Genomic DNA, 17481 nt, shown 5'->3' on the forward strand with positions numbered 1-17481 from the left:
AAAAAGAGATACAAAGAAATAGTCCCCCATCTTCATTACAGCAATTGTGAGTATAATTATAAATTTACCCATTCCTCAATGTTTATAACTTAAACATGGTGATGACCTATAAAACCCTAAATGGCATGGGTCCAGGTTATTTACGGGAGCACCTTTTGCCGGCGTTAACATCCCATCGTCCTGTGCGCTCCCACAGAGAGGGCCTCCGAGGGTGCCATCGGTCAAGGAATGTCGACTGGCAGCCCCCAGGGGGAGAGCATTCTCTGTGGGCGCGCCTGCCCTCTGGAATCAGCTTCCGGTTGAGCTCCGGATGGCTCCCGACCTTCGCTCGTTTCACCGCAACGTGAAGACTTGGTTGTTTGAACAGGCCGGCCTGGACTGAGGGATTGGATTTTAGTGTTTAAATTTTTTAAAAAAATAAATTTTAGATTGTATTTATTACTTAGGGCTTTTGATTTAATCTTATTTTAATTTTTATACCTTGTGTGTTGTTAGCATTTTAATTGCCCTGTACACCGCCCCGAGTCCTAGGAGAGGGGCGGTATATAAATCTAATAAAATAAAAATAAAAATAAATAAACTCTCTTCTTTCTATAGTCTATCTTGCCTAATCATCATAACCATAACTCATTTTTCTGTTTTTTTGCTTTTTTATGCAAAAAGTCCACAAAAGTTTCCAGTCAGCAATAAACATTGTGTTATCTCTGATCAAAGAGGTTAAATTAGCCATCTTGGCAAGTTCATCATCAATCATACTTCCACTGTGGGTGGTATCAAATCTTTCTGTGTTTTTGCATATGATAATTTTGCTACAGTTATCTTGTACAAAAAATGAGTTTCATGACTTTTCTCCAGCTCTTTGTCCATCAATTTCAAAAGAAAAATCTCTGGTCTCAATTTTATATTAATGCTTAAAACCTTCTGAAAAGTTTTAAATATTAATATACAGAATTTTACATGTGTACCTAACATGATAAAAATGTCCCTTCATGTTGTTTACATTTCCAACATAAATTGGAAATGTTTTCATACATTCCAGACTGTTTCTCTAGTGATGTCTATCAAAGAAAAATCATTTTGTAAAAAAATCTTTAAAATTATACTGATGCTACTGAACTAGTATTTTTCCTATTTTCTCTCTGTATTTTATAACCATAATTTTAGTCCACTTTATCATATATTATTTCACTTCTTGTTTCACATTTCAATATTTATCATTTGTATACAATTCTATTTTAAACTCAGTCTTACAATGTTCAATATATATTTTTTTACCTACTTTAAAACTGCAACAAGTGTAAATAAGAAAATAATGGACAACTATATCCTTCTGCCATCAGTTCTTATCTTGATTTCATTTTCCATTTCCCTTGACATAGTTCTAGTATCTCATGATAAGTTAGCCATTTATGTTTGACTATTATTTCTCATCTATAAAATGTGTCTTCTGCTGTGAGCCACGGAAGTATTTGAGGGAACAATAGAGGTGTGCATTTATTCCATATTCTAATGCATAGACAATGTTTTTAAAATCCACATTAACCTTTCCTTTATCATACCACAAATATCCATCCAAATTTCAGTTTGTGTACTAACTCCAAAAGTCTTCTATTTTTCAGCAAGACTCACCCTTTTGTTCAAACAAAATAGCAAGCTGCAAAATACAATTTAAAAACAGCGAAACCCAATCCTTCACTTGCATCTTATAACATCTAATATTTAATATGGCTTTTTTCTCCTGCCTCACAATTTTAGATTTATCCTTCAGTCATTATTTGAAAGGTACGCCATTTGTTAAAAAGGTATTGTTTTAAACCAGAACATCGTTCTAGGCAAGGTATTCCTTTTCATCACAGAAATTTATCTCATTGATGATTGTTTTAGTTTCTTCCCTCTTAACATCTTTTTAAACTTAATTCTATCTTTTAACTTAATATTTTGAAATAACATACACTATGTTTATCATAGTGATACCTAGACATTCTATTTTTTCCTCAATTTTAAAACTTCTTCATTTCATTGATTATGATTGATCTTCTATTTTCATATTTTTCTTAACATTTCCATCTTCTGTTTATTAATCTTGAAACCTGATAATGCACTAAATTATTTTATTTTGTCCATTAATATTTCAAATTCCTTTAAAAGATCTTCCAAAACCAACATCAAGTTCTTGTTAATCTTCTCTGTATCGTTCCAATTTTAGTATATGTGCTGCCGAAGTTCTTAACATATAATCTATATCAATATTTTCCCAAACCCACCTGAGGAAATATTTAGGTTTTATGGTTAAATCATCCAAACTTGTAAACAGGTAATATTATCTTACAGTTATAACAATAGTCTAAGCAATCAGTGTAGTTGAAACCATTGATTTGACAAGGAATACCCAATTGAAAAGAAAGAAGAGCTATATTTTGGGCTTACTGTACAGACAGAATAATTTGCATATCCCATATTCAATAGCTTTGCATCAGAAGAAACACTATATATCCCTAGCAGCACCAGAAAATGAGAAGCTTTTCGTATATCCTAAACCCAACTGTTAAGAGCAGCACATGGGCAAGACCCTGCCAAATTCTGGAGGCAAATTATTGATGCCTCAATAATGACTCATACTGAAGCAGTCACTTGGGACTCCTGCTTTCAAAATCTAAATGAAGATGTGAATTTGAAAACCCCATAGCTGGAACTAGGAGATAAACCTTTGTGTGAGAGGTTTGCCAGTTATTGCCTGAGAGGTCCACAAACTAATTAGACAATTAAAAACAGGGAAACTCTGGGGGTGGATTTGATCTCTGCTGAGCCGTTATGCAAGAATGAATGGTAGATTCCCATTCTAGCATCTCTTTTTTACTTATATTGGCTAAATCTGCTTGTATCCCTAGTGATTGGGACTTGGCTATAATTATTCCTTTATTCAAGAAAGAGAAGAAAGATGACCCAGTCAATTACTGCCTAATGAGCCTCTTCAGTTTAATTAATAAGATCTATACCAGACATATTAGGGACGCAGTGGCTCAGTGGGTTAGGACGCTGAGCTTGTCGATCAGAAGGTCAGCAGTTTGGTGGGTCGAATCCCGAGTGCCATGTAACAGAGTGAGTGCCTGTTACTCATCCCAGCTTCTGCCAACCTAGCAGTTCGAAAGCATGTAAAAATGCAAGTAGAAAAATAGGGACCACTATGGTGGGAAGGTAACAGTGTTCTGTGCGCCTTTGGCATCTAGTTAAACCGGCCACATGACCATGGAGATGTCCTCGGACAATTGCTGGCTCTTCGGCTTTGAAACGGAGATGAACACTGGCCCCTAGAGTTGGAAACGACTAGCACGCATGTGCGGGGGAACCTTTACCTTTACCTTTTTATACCAGACATAATTACTGGAAATTTCTGGACTGGATGGAAGATGACATTCTTAAAAATAAAGAACGGGCAAAATTTAGAGTGAGTTGCTCTGTGCTAGGTCATTGTTTGATAGTATCCCACCTAACTGAAAAAATAAACTTAGGGTTCTTAGTCAGCCCTGCTCACACTGTACATTTTAAATAGGCTTTGATTTAGTATCCAGGGAAAATTTTGCCATAGACCTAAATTCTATACAGTTGATAGATGTAATCTGTAGTATATCTACTATATAATCTATGCATAACAGCAGTTTGTGTTTCATAGGAATAGCTGATGGGTATGACATGCAATTCAGCAAAACAAGATTATGTACTTCATAAGAGTTAAAAAAGGCCCAGGATACGGGAAATCTGTCAAACAAGCATTTTGTTTTTTGTGTTTAGGATTTGCAGTGCAATACAGGAGAGGGTAAAATACACATACTGCCCAGATGTTCCTTTATGCCCAGAGAAGCCCAACAGCAATTCTTACCACTTTTCTCCTCTAGTGATTCAGAGAATTACAGCTGAACTGTGGATATTTCTATTTGTGGCCAAATTATTGGGCCAACAACTCCATGAGGCTAAGCTAAACCTAGGTATCAGTTACATTAAACTTGTAAGAATGTAATTTCTTTTGAAAGCTGCTTCAGATAACAAGATAGCTTCTTAAGACAGCCCTATGGCTGGAGACACAACAGCTGAGGGCTGAATCAAGGGCATGGCTATGTATTTTCAGGTATTTTCAAGTATTAGTTAATGATAAATTTCAACCCCATGGTTGAATATTTTGTGTTTTCTTATTTTGCCAAACAAATGGCAAACTGCTTGGAAACAGCAAGTTGAAGATATTGTTCAGAAATTTGTTTTTGTCCCTGAAGTGCTGCTGACACTTGAATAAGAGCAGGGTATGGCAGTTCCTAGACAGAGGAGTGTGAACTCAAAACTGCAAACTAAATGCAACAAAATCCCTTCTGGAATACAACTGGGATGTAGTACATTCCAATTCAAACTGGTTTGGTACCTTAATAAGTTCCAAATGGTCTTTCCTTTATTTTGACAGCTTGCCATTGGCTGAACTGGAGGGCACGTTTCAGGTAAAAACCTAGGCATGTTCCTTGAATCAGTGACCAAATGATTTCAATGTAAATCTCCTGTCAGATAAAGATTCTAAAATCACATTTGTCTGAAAATTGAATTTGTACCTTGTATAACTCATGCTTCACTAATGGCAATCTGACTTGGGTTTCAGTGTATTGAGTAGAGTATTGTGTAGAGCAGGGTTTCCTAACCTAGGCAACTTTAAGATGTGTGGACTTCACCTCCCAGAATTCCCCAGTCAGCAAGGTTGGCTATGGAATTCTGGGAGTTGAAGTCCACATGTCTTAAAGCTGCCAAGATTGAGAAACATTGGTATAGAGATTTGGAGAGTTGTATCATTCTTAGCTAATTCAATTATACCTTGGTTTGGTCTTCCTACTCATTTTAAAATCCCTTTTTAAGGTATTTTACTTGATGGTTTTTATTTTGATATGCTTTGCGGTTCTATGATCTATAATAATATTCATTTTCAGCCTAGATAAAAAAAAGTAAAGGTAAAGGTTCCCCCGCACATGTGTGCTAGTCGTTTCTGACTCTAGGGGGCGGTGCTCATCTCCGTTTCAAAGCCGAAAAGCCAGCATTTGTCTGAGGACATCTCCGTGGTCATGTGTCCGGCATGACTAGATGCCAAAGGCACACGGAACGCTGTTACCTTCCCACCGTAGTGGTCCCTATTTTTCTACTTGCATTTTTACGTGCTTTCGAACTGCTAGGTTGGCAGAAACTGGGACGAGTAACAGGCACTCACTCTGTTATGCAGCACTCAGGATTCGACCCACCAAACTGCCGACCTTCTGATCGACAAGCTCAGCATCCTAACCCACTGAGCCACCGCGTCCCTTAATATGAATGATAGATTACATTAAAGTAATGAAAGTTCTGTGCTGTAGTGTTAATGAGAAAAGCTATACTTTTATATTCTTTTCTGTTATTTCTTCACACTATTGTGAATGTAGAGGGAAGGAGGCATTCTATTTTCTGCTGACATGTCAGGCTTTACTTTTCATAATGTAAGCGTAACAGATACAATTCCTAGCACATAAGAACCCTTCTGTGTTACTAGTTACTAGAACAGTTCCTATTTATCCATCTAGGTTTAAAGTAGGGGCTTCTCAAATTAGCTGACAATTATCATCCCTCACAGTACACAGATCTGACAGTTGTCCCTGGATCCACTGCTGATCGTCTGACAGGCAAATCGTTTATCTTCTTTTCTTCTATCTATCATCTGTGCATGGCCTTTTAGAGAAATGTTCTATGGTGCATATCGTCTTCAGTGCTCTTCGGATTTATCTAGTTATATGTTTAAAAGGAATTTCTTACAATAAAGATTTATGTTCTTTCCAAGATTTTGCCCTCAAATACTTTCGTGAGTCTTTTCCTAGTCTCACCCAGCAACCATAAATCCTTATTAAGGTAAATTGCTCGATCTGTTTAAGTTGACAGGTTGACCTTATTCTGGATTGGAACAAACAGACCAATAGACTCTATTCAGGAGCCATTGGAACTATTTAAACCATGTTAGCCCATTTAATTGCCAGCCAGATCCTTCTTTACTCAGCTACTTCTCTCCAGAACTGTATTTGATATTAACATATACCAGGTATGTTAAAATTATTTTCTTTTTGGCCAACAACATACTACTACTTCTATTAAAACTATGTTGTGTACTGTAAAAATCTAAATTACTGGTCTCAGTAGGTTACTAGTAAAAGAAAGTAGTGTTACAACCACTAACCACCCAGCAACCCCTCTAGAATGTTATACGCCTATTGGATAATAAAAAAGTAAGCAATAAAATAAGCAATAAAAATAAACAATAAAAGGATAGCAGCTTCAGACTTGTTACAATAGGAACATATTTTTCCTTTATGAAAACTCATAAGATGTGATTATTAAGAAAGTATTAACATACGATCATAATATTCTAAAATTATATTTCTAAAGCCAAAGCATAATTAATCTTTTTTTTAAAATCAGAGATACATTTTTGAAAATTATTTGGCATTCATTGATTATAAGCTTCTGTTATGTTTTAATCCACATTTTTAATGTTTTGTTTTTTAAAAAATCTTCATTATGGGTCTCAATTATTCTTTTATTGTTTCTTGTAAGGAGAATTATTAAAGCAAGGAGAAAGATATATCTCTTTTGTGCATGTGTATGTGTTTGTGTATGTGTTTATTTAAATATGGAAGGCTACAAAATGTGGAAGTCTACAAAATGTTTACTGCCTTTCATAACTGTTGCAGCTAGTTGTAGATTATATACACACAAATTCACATGCACACACTTAATACATATACATATACATATACATATACATATACATATACATATACATGTATATATATATATATAGTATGTACAAAGTTTGTTCTGGTCATGCAACAAAATGGAGCTTCTACAATCTGTAAATTTCAGATGTTATCTCTGCAATAGTTTATAATTTTACTCATATTTTAAACTCTACTTACACTTTTTTGTGTGTCAAGGGAGTGCAAATGATGCCTTTAGATCATGTACATTGAAATAAACAGTTCATAAGTTCTATATTAGCATCAGTATGAGTGCATATCCTGATGGATGATAAGATTCTAGATTTTCAGGAATTTGATTTTCAAGAACTTAATTTTCAAGTTCAATTCATATTATATCCTGGAAATAAGGCTTTAGATCTTGGGTTTCTCTGTGCTAAAAATGCAGGTGTTAAATCAAATGTCAAGGGGTTCTTATAAAACTTGTTCTGGAATCAATTCAGATGAGGCTAAGAATTTCTTTGTCAATGGCTGTTACTTTGGAGTAATTATATCCATTATTTCTGGATTTTCTGAATGCATTCTTAATAGACAATACACATGCATAAACACACCCACAGCCATACACAGAAATATATGTTTAGCATCTATTATTTTTAGAGTCAAAAAAAGAAATAACATTAATTTCTTAAAATGCTGAACTATTTAAAAATCTTGAATGACCAGCTTTGAGGCTGCAGTTTTGAAAGTTTATTTATCTTGATTCCAGCGTAGACTGTCAATTAGTATTCAAACTCCATTATGTATTAAATTATGCCCATTTCAGTTAACTAAGAATGAAACAATGGAAGTGTAAAATATAAATAAAAATAGTTTTTTTAAAAAAATACATAAGATAAACTTATGAACATGTAAACTTTACATCCTGAAATGGAGGTAGTCCTTGGTAAATGGCCATTCATTCAAAGACCATTCCAAATTAGTGCTGAACAAGTGGTACTTATGAACAGTCCATTCCAGCATATCATGGTTATGTGATCACAATATGGGCCCTTGGCCACCAGCTCGTGCTTATCACCATTTATGAAGTTCCATGCTGGCTTACCCTGAAGCTAAACTAATGAAGAAGCCAGCAGGGAAGGATGTAAGTTGCTCTGTTAAGCTTTCCTGAGTAGCAGCAGCCACCACCAGTTTCACTGGGCTTGTGCTGGACCTCATCAATCACCCACACACTCTCCCCCATCCAGTAGCAGCCACTTACCTGCCTGCTGGCCTGTTTGTAAGCCACCTTGGACTTCTAACTTCCTGCCAGCTTCCCCACTGACTTTCCTGTTGAAAACTAGCAGGAAGTTGTGAGAAAATTTTTGCTTAATGATTTATGATCCTCACCTAATGCTGGGATTGGCTTTGATAAGTGATGCATTGACATCACACTTTACAACGGCATTGTTTAGCAATGGAAATTCCAATTACCATCACTGAAAAAGGATTACCTGTGTAGGTAGAATAAATCTGGCAGTGAGTTAAGTAAATATTCTTTGATTTTTATAAAAAAAACCACATGATTTGATTCTTACTGTATGTCATTTTTAGACTCTTGGAGAATATTGAACTTTTTCCAGTTCATATTTATTACTTTCACAATTCATTACCCTTAAGATGTGGGTACAGCTACATGTGTATACAAATACACATACCCCAATTCTTCAGGATCTCAAGGCAGCTGAGAAATGTAAGGTTGAGAGATTACCTCGTATCATTGGTCTACAGTATGTATGTTATCCCCCAGTAGGAAGGGCAGAAGAAAATGATCTCAGAATAGCAATTTCATCTACAATGAACATGCTGCATAATAGATAAAGAAAAGATACAAACAAAATAGTTAATTCTTTACCTATTCCTTAATAAGGCTTTGTGGCCAGTTGGTTGCTATACTGGACCATCAGTATCATTCAGTTTAGATCTCAAACCATTTTTCAGACTTTACAATGTTACCTAGAATGCTGGATCTCCAGATCATGTTCACCTAACTGAACTGACCATGATTACACAATTGGCCAAGATTAGCTAAATTAGCTAGCTTATGAAAGCCAGGCAGGTTTTTTTTCCATCGCCATTTATTTTCCAAGAATATGCCCATATATCAACATAGAAATTTTAACATTCTGTTTTGCACATGGATAAAACTACTTTATATAAAGGAAGGGAAATAAATTCAGACTTTATCAGACCTATTCTTTTAGTGTTACAGAAGTATAAATATTTACCGGGCTATCATAATAGTTCTTTCCAATTCAGCCAGCAAATGCAACATATGGGATATGGGAAGAGGTGGGTGAGTTAAGTGGTTACACTGCAATAAAACATGACAAACCATTTTACAAGTGTGAAAATATTAGCTACAATTGTATAGCTTACAGATAATATGATACTTTGGTATAGTAGAGGTCCATATTCTCTACATGACTAGCTGATTGTTTAATCCTTCCTAGTCAGCAGCTGAAAATTTCTGGCGATATCAGTTGTATAAGCTAATTATGTAATTTTTGCCATTGAATGGGTGGGTCTTGTACTTTCCCTTTTCCTTGCCCCCTTAAGAGGACCATGACAGAGGTTCATGAACAGTTCATCAAGAGTTAACTTGTGGATTTGTATAAATAATTTAGACAGAATACATATCCATTAACAGAAATACTTCAAAGGGGTGGTAGAATTCCAATACCTGACTAAAAGGGTATGTCAGTAAAATCCCTATTTATATTGACTGGAGTTGATATGAATGAAATTTGAAAGCATCAAGTATACTTGCATCCAGAGAGCTGTTCTGAGTGCCACTTTTCCAGCAAGTGGGCTATGATCTTTGTCTCTGTACCAAAGAACAAGTTACTGCTGAAACATAGGGCAAAGGAACCCCATTACTTCCACAGACTGGATGTAAATAAATGTATCCAACCCTACTCAGCGTGTGCTATCAATATCTAGACAATAAGAATTATATATTATTCACTACTGTGGTTATTTCACAACTGGAAGTATATTCATGAACTGAATTGTCTAGACTTTATCTCATAAAATATTGTGCAAGCCACTGCTGAGATGTGGAATAAAAAGAATAGAGTGTGCTAACAAAATTCTAGGAAATTGTTTCCAGGATTATGCACTGGAGCCAGACAAATGCTTCTACTTGTTTCAGTTGTGAAAGTAACTATCAGCAAAGATTTTCAGCAAAGACAAAATTGAGATAATCTTTGTGGAACCACACGCTTCTAATGGCATTTCCAGTAGTATTCTGGAATTAATATTGTATTGTTTGGACTAGTTTTTCAACAGACTGAAACTGGGAGGAGGAATTTGTGAAAATTTGCATTATATACTAACTCTCAACATTAGAATTCTCAGTCAAGCCATACTGTTGACATTCATAGGAATGTTTTTTAAACAATCCCTTTAGTCATCCATTTACTGCTTTCTTCATTTTGAACTTTTATGTTACAAAAATAAAAGATGACAGTGAAGGTTTGAAGGTCCTGAGAATTTGAAGCTGAGAATGAACTAAATATTCAAAATATTTCAAGCATAGCTATGAGGTTATGCAGCCTTACAATTAGTAATGGCACTTGAAGGAGAAAAACATCCTTTTCCTACCAATTAGGCTTTCAATTTTATTTCAATAATCTTGAAATGAGAGTTATACATGCTAACATTTGCAGAGATTTGAACTTTCTTTACATGCATTCTATTTTTAAGGATGGCCTGAAATTTGGCTTTGCATGCAAACACTGCAAAATTAGAACATTTTCCTCCCTCCTCTTTCCCCGATAAAAAAGAATGGAGCCCAAGAATTAGGGCATTTTTTTTCCTTTTTATTTTGTGTTCTAACAGAACTTTAGTCAAACATTAATTATGCGTTTTGAACATATGACAGTTCCTTTACTGTTTCTCAAACAGAGCTATTTATAGAAAAGGAATACACTTGGGTGGAATGTTTCTCAAGCCATTAATGGCTTTTTTCATCTGTTTTGTGTCATTTCCCCAAACCAATTCTGTCATTTCTTTCTGAAACAATATGCCAAAGCGTTATAAGAAAATCTTTACTTTAAGTAGCATGAATATCAAATAGTATCTATTAATCCCTGAATCATGCTATTCAAAGTGCTTCAATCCACATTAAAACAGAGGACAAAAGTGTTCCTTGTGAGAGAGAGAGGGGAAAAAAAAGAATATCATTTGGCTAGAATCTACAGTGTGACTGTGGTCAGATTGCAATGTTTTACATTACTTCACAAACAAAATGTAAGATTAAAAATTTCAGAGAGAAAGCTGTTCAGTCTTTTGTTAGTTATTTGAAGTTCTCAGATTTGGAATTTTACCAATAGTGATTAATTCCACTAGTGCCTGGCCGGTGTCTATAACCAGTAGTAACTATTTTAAATTTTCCAAGAATGGACTTTCAAAGAATGTGAACTTTCAAATCCTAGCTGACAGCATTAAATGCTTGGTGTCATTTTATTTTGCACGTGTCCACATTTTTTTCTTTTTTATGTGGTAAAGGTAGAGACCAGCAAAATAGCAAACTGCTAGAAAAAGACTGGAGTGAACAGTCACAGAAATGAATATTGTTAGTTAAATTATACCAAAATACATCCTATACATCCTAATTCAGCTTTCAGATGTTTTCTTGACTAGCTATATTATAATACCAGTAATTTTTCATGTACCAATGGAACCCACACATCTAGGTTTTAGATTTAAATTAATTGATAAAATCTTATTTGACCCAAAATATAGGCCTTTTTTATGATGACAGTCAAAATAAACGCACAACACATCCATTATATTGACTATGTATTGTTAACTATGTAGAAAACTCTCCTTTTCTTTCCAATGAAGAAAAAAGATCTGCAGTTTCACATGATTGTTGCGGTTAAATTTTTGCATTTTGAATGCAAAATTAAAAATGTTATATTCTCCTCTAGCATGTTAATTATCATCAGTAATCCACTACATCAATTTATGTTGTAAGAAATGTGCTCTACTAGTCTAGTGCTATAGTAATTATGTAATCTATTGTTGGCTGCCTTCTTATATGAAAAGTGGCTATTGCATTGGTAAGTGGAAATATGAATAGTAGTGCTCATTCTGTTAACAGTAGGTGAATGAGGAGTTAAATCTGTTAATATTTATGACACTTATTGAATCCATATAGACAAAGTTCAGTCCTTAGATTTATGCAGAAAATAATTGAAAAGCCAAAATACATGCTCTTTCTTTCTTTAAAGATGAAATAATACATTTAAAATAAAACTAGTTTATTTTATTCAATAACATTATTTCCAACATTTCTCCTTCTGATTTAAATATTAATATTTTATAAAATATTGATGTTTGTTGGTATTTACTTTTTGCAACCTCCTGAGATCTCCTTTAAACAACCTTTGAATTAAAAAAATGTAGTGTTATTACAAGCTTAAGAAAAGATAATAATGAATAATAAAGAATGCTAAATTCCGGATGTATCAGTGAAAAGAAAAGGTGATGACCAAACTTGAATATACATATGTTTCAAACTTGTTGAAAAAGTATGTTCCATATTTCTTAAAAGACAGCATTTTATGTAATACAATGTGATAAACCATTTTTGATATTGTCCTTCTATTCTAGTTTGGTTTGGAAGCCATCATTGGAAATCTCTCCAGGATTTAATGGACTTCAGTGCCTACTGCCTTACTTGCTTGGCAGATGTCAATAATCTCATTTGAAGAATGTAAAGAAGAAAAAAAAACCATTGATTTCAAGCAAACAGACAAACAAAATAGGTAGTGGGAATTACAACACATACAACACTTTCCCAGGAAGTCAATGAATTAGAGTTGGCGTGTTATTTCTATATAAAATGAATACAAACAACTCATAAAATCAAACAGAAAAATCTATTATTCTTTCTATAGATTCCATAGTGGTTATAGTGGTTATTGTGAAGCAAGTAATACAGACTGGGTTTTTTTTGTTGTTGTTCACAACTATTTACTACGTGAAATATTAGACAATTAGACCATCTTTAATTTCACTCAGTGTGCTGCTTTAAAAAGTTGAGGGGAAAAGGGCAGAGTGTAGCAGTGTGATAAAAACATGAAGGATTATGAAACATTTGTGGGGATCTCCCAAGTACAAGTGTTTTCACACATATACATGCATGCACACAGGCACCCATGTGCATGCACATACATACACGCACACATACGCACACACATACACACAGACAGACAATGGTGAATTGCTGCAAGCATGACTCTGGGTATTGGCCTAGGCAGACCTAGAAAATGGATACTGCTTCTAGATTAAAAGCAGTTTTATCCAAGCATTCCCCAAAAATGTTTAAAATGCACACGCACACTCAAACTATACTAATGAAGAAAAAAAATTCCTATCTATACAGCAGTCTCTTCATTTCTCTCTCTTTTTTTAAAAAAAATGTAAATATACAAATCTTAATGACATATAAAACAAAGTCAACATGTGGATGGTAAAGACATGGGTAAAACAGGAAGACTGATGCTACAAAGGAATTTGCAAAACCATATGTACAAGACCCTGTTTTTCCTCATATTTCATAGATTGTAATGCATGTTTAACAGCAGCAGTCGAGGATGTAGTTCCAGGCACCAGACTGCAGACCTTGCTTCTGATCAAGGGAGCTGATTTCCCCCTTGCACTGATGTCACCAAATGACACTGGAGATACTAGTTTCCCGTGGTAAGAGGGGCAGGATTGCACTGTTTGTATGAGCCTCATCAGGATTCTGCTCTCGGTTAGTTTTTGTTTGTGGCCTCTGTCCATTAATAAGTGTCATTGGGATGTTGCAATAAGTATGCTGGTTACCTATTGAGGTAAGAGGCAGGGTGCCAGTAGGAGGTACGTCGTATTCATAGCTTCGATAATAGTGTTTCTGACGCATCTGTGAATGATATGTGTTATGAAAAGTGGAACGCAGATCAGGGTGGGCAGTGGCAAGAGCAGTGGAGGTGGCAGCAGCCATTGAAATTGCTGAGACTGTCTGCAGTTCCCCAAAGGGCCCCTGTTCGCTAACATCTAAAACCTGCTCGTGGGTAATAGGTTCTATCCTCTTAAAAGGCATTTCATACTGTAAACGTTTCCAGAATTTGGAATTCAACTTGTTGCATTTTGGTCCATGCCATTTAATAACAGTTAGAAGCTTGATGGTATGTTTCAGCGCCTCAACTTCCTGGTAGTTCATAATTCCTCGGAGTTCATTGCATTCAATGAGGATCACTTTAATTTCTCCTGTAATGAGCATGTTCCTAAGTCTGGTTTCCAACTCAAAGATGCTCCAACCTCTTCTGACCACATAATTTGGAGTCATGACAATTATCAGTCGCTTGCTTTGGTCTACACATCTTGCCACGTCTTCTATGTAGGCTGATAAGCAAAAGAGCAACTCAAGATCAGAAAAAATCCCTGTGCCAGGACTGTGAACTGTAAGCAGATCTTAAATAAGTACTATTAATTTACGTCTTAAAAAGCATTCAATGTAAATTTTGAAAGATCTATTCACATGTTCATCTCTTGTTAAAGAGGTATTGCTCCTAGGTGAGAACCCATTCAGAATAGGAAAGGAATAGTAAGAGAAATAGCACCCTCTGGAGCTGTGTGTAAAAACTGCTAGCAGAGTTGTCTTTTCCCCCCTTTTCAGGAAAACAGATAGAGAGCAACCTTCTCTGAAGGAAGAATAAAAGGAAATATTTCCTTTTTACTTCCTGGAAGAGGAAAATCAGTACTCCAGGTAAATTTAATTTAAAAAAACATAAGGAAAAGAGCCAATGTTTCTACAATACACATTTGTTTTTATAGAACATGTCCTATCCAGATTTTTTTTAAAAAAAATTGCATGCAGATGGGCCTATTTTTCCACTGGAATATAACTCAGTGGATTCTTTGGTGGCAGCCTAATGCAATCTAATTCCATCATTTCACTAATATTGCATGTTATATCTCTGCAAACTGCAAGGGCAAAAAGGATATCTTTATTTAACTGGAATTGTTGAAGCCTGTCTGATGTACACCTTCAATGGGTGGTGTCTATGAGAAAATCAGTTTTATTGAGGAAAGGTGAATTTGGTCTAAGTTGTCAATGGAAAAAGATGACTATAAAAAGCTTTTAATATAATATAATAGCTATAATAGTTTATATTTAAGAGTAAACAATTGATGAAAATGTGTCATGCTACAGAATGTTGCTATTAATCCAAAGACATTTTCTCTTTGTGTGCTATACTTCTTTGTAGTCTCCATCATTTCAGGCTTCAAAGAGGACTCTCACAATTGAATATTTTCAATAAGAAGTATATTTCCACTTAATAAAGAATACAAATTAGGTATAAAGGATACAAATCTATTTATGGCTGACCTTTCAGCTAGCTTTTCATCTCCAATGGATGTTTGTGGTAATGGTAACATAGGAAACCATACAAACAACATCTTGCATAATCTCTGTATATTCTAGAACTATATTAATTTAGTTCTAGAATATATCTAATTCTAGAATATAACTAGAATATATAGTCAATTCTAGAAAACTGACAACTTGGTCTGATTTGTTGCTCCAGTTGGTTTTACTGCTGTTAAAAATATATGGAAAATGTTATTCTTGTACGTGCAAGAAGATATAAGACAAATTTTATTTAGACACTTTTAAGTAGGCTAGACACTTTTTAGTTAGGCTGTTAACTTAGCTATGGTATGCAATGAACTTTTCAAAGAAGATTTAATTCTGTTACTATATATCCTATGTTAATAAAAGCTAGCATATTATACATATACTTATTGTATACAGTGCTTATTATTTTAATATTAGTACCGTAGTACTTATTATTAATATGCTTTGATTATTTATTTTAATCAAATGTATAATAAACAGCATTAGAACAGTATCACATTAAAATGTACCTAAACAGCATGTGTATGTACATGTGTGTGTGTGATTAAAAACTTACTTCCAGTTGGAATTAAATCTCTGTCAGGAATGAATAATTTGTACCCATAGTGCTTTTCAAGCATATCTGGTAAGATCTCAAGAGCAAATCGTTCTTCTTCCCCAGTTTCCTGATTCCATTGGTCAGGATCCACTTTGGTATATGACAAATAGGCATCATAATCTTTGTTATCTGTAAATATAAAGGGACAGAGAAGAGAGACAGATGAAAAAGAAGATAGATTTTATTTCATATTGATTTACCTAAGTCCCTATATTTATATCTCCATTTATATTATACTGATATATTTCTTATTTATTTTTCATCTTTTCTATTTGGCCATATATCAGTAAGTAGCTGCTTGTGCTCCATCTTCTCTATAGTAATTTTTTAAAATTCCATTTATATCCCCCCCTTCTCCGAAGACTCAGGGCGGCTTACAAGCTTAGCAGTAGCCTTCATTCTATGTATATACCTGCTTATTAGGGCTTTCGCCCCCCCCCCAAGCGGCATTATTACAAAGTCAGCTTAATTGCCCCCAACAATCTGGGTCCTCATTTTACCTACCTTGGAAGGATGGAAGGCTGAGTCAACCTTGAGCCTGTTGGGATGCGAACCTGCACTAATTGCAGGCAGCTGGTGTTACATAAGGAGGCATTAGCCCACTGCTCCACCAAGGCTCTCTTTTTAATCTTTTTTTTAATCTTTTCATGATTAAAAAAGCCATTTTACTAGATTCCCATTTCAAATTGAAAACTAGATTCTTCCTTCATTTCTCTACCTACAGCCTTCATAAAACATTTGCAATATTCATAGCAGCTTCAGCAACTAAGATCCTAATGTATGTTATTGCCTTGGGGCTTAAGAAATGTAGTCAAACAGACAACATCAAAAGTGACAGACACATGCCCATTTGAAACTACAGGGGAAAAAAATTCAACGTGCCTTGGTAAATTTCTTTGAAAACAAGAGGGGAGGAGGGGGGGGGAAAGAGAGGCTGTTTCTATTCCAAAACCAGATAAAATCATCACAGAAACGTGTTAAGTAAATAATTTCCCCTCCATTCAAAACCATTACTACCAACTCTATGAAAAGAGAGGAAGATAGGTAGCTGCCACAACAGAAGCATGATTAGTTAGAATCTCTCTCATTCTCCCTCCTCTCTTAACTGATTGAGTGATCTCCACCAACCGATTTATGGGACACATGCCAGAAATGTTTTTGTTTTTAAATACTGTATTTTCCCCACAATTGTTTATATTATCAAATAGAATAGCGCTGGAAAAGACCTTGTAAGTCTTCTAGTCCAACCCCCCTGCTCAAGCAGGAGATCCTATACCATCTCAGACAATTGACTGTCCAGCCTCTTCTTAAAAACCTCCAGTGATGAAGCACCCACAACTTCTGAAGACAAGTTGTTCCACTGGTTAATTGCTCTCACTTTTTAGGAAGTTTCTCCTTAATTCCAGGTTGCTTCTCTCTTTGATCAGTTTCCATCCATTGTTTCTTATTCTGGTGCTTTGGAAAATAAGTTGACCCCTTCTTCTTTGGGGCAGCAGCCCCTCAAATACTGGAATACTGTTATCATGTCACCCTTAGTCCTTCTTTTCTCTAGACTACCAAAGCCAAATCCTGCAACCATTGTTCATATGTTTTAGTCTCCAGGTCTTTAATCATCTTAGTTGCTCTTTGCACTTTTTCCAAAATCTCAACATCTTTTTTGTAATGTGGTGACCAAAACTGGATGC

The 17481-nt window shown here is 35.1% G+C and overlaps 1 protein-coding gene across 1 annotated transcript in view; it reads right to left on the reverse strand.

Annotated features, from left to right (window-relative positions):
- Positions 1 to 13169: 13169 nt before the first annotated feature.
- Positions 13170 to 17481, reverse strand: part of IL1RAPL1 (interleukin 1 receptor accessory protein like 1) — a 757275-nt gene continuing 752963 nt past the window's right edge. Inside the window, exons 9-10 of the mRNA XM_083362907.1 lie at positions 15755 to 15925; positions 13170 to 14180 (exon numbers count right to left, since the gene is read on the reverse strand). Coding sequence (XP_083219033.1) covers positions 13462 to 14180; positions 15755 to 15925 — 890 coding nt within the window. The 3' untranslated portion in view covers positions 13170 to 13461. The remainder of the gene's footprint in view (positions 14181 to 15754; positions 15926 to 17481) is intronic.

Source organism: Vipera ursinii (genome assembly GCF_947247035.1).
Source record: "Vipera ursinii genome assembly, chromosome: 4".
In the NCBI taxonomy this organism is placed as follows: Eukaryota; Metazoa; Chordata; class Lepidosauria; order Squamata; family Viperidae; genus Vipera; species Vipera ursinii.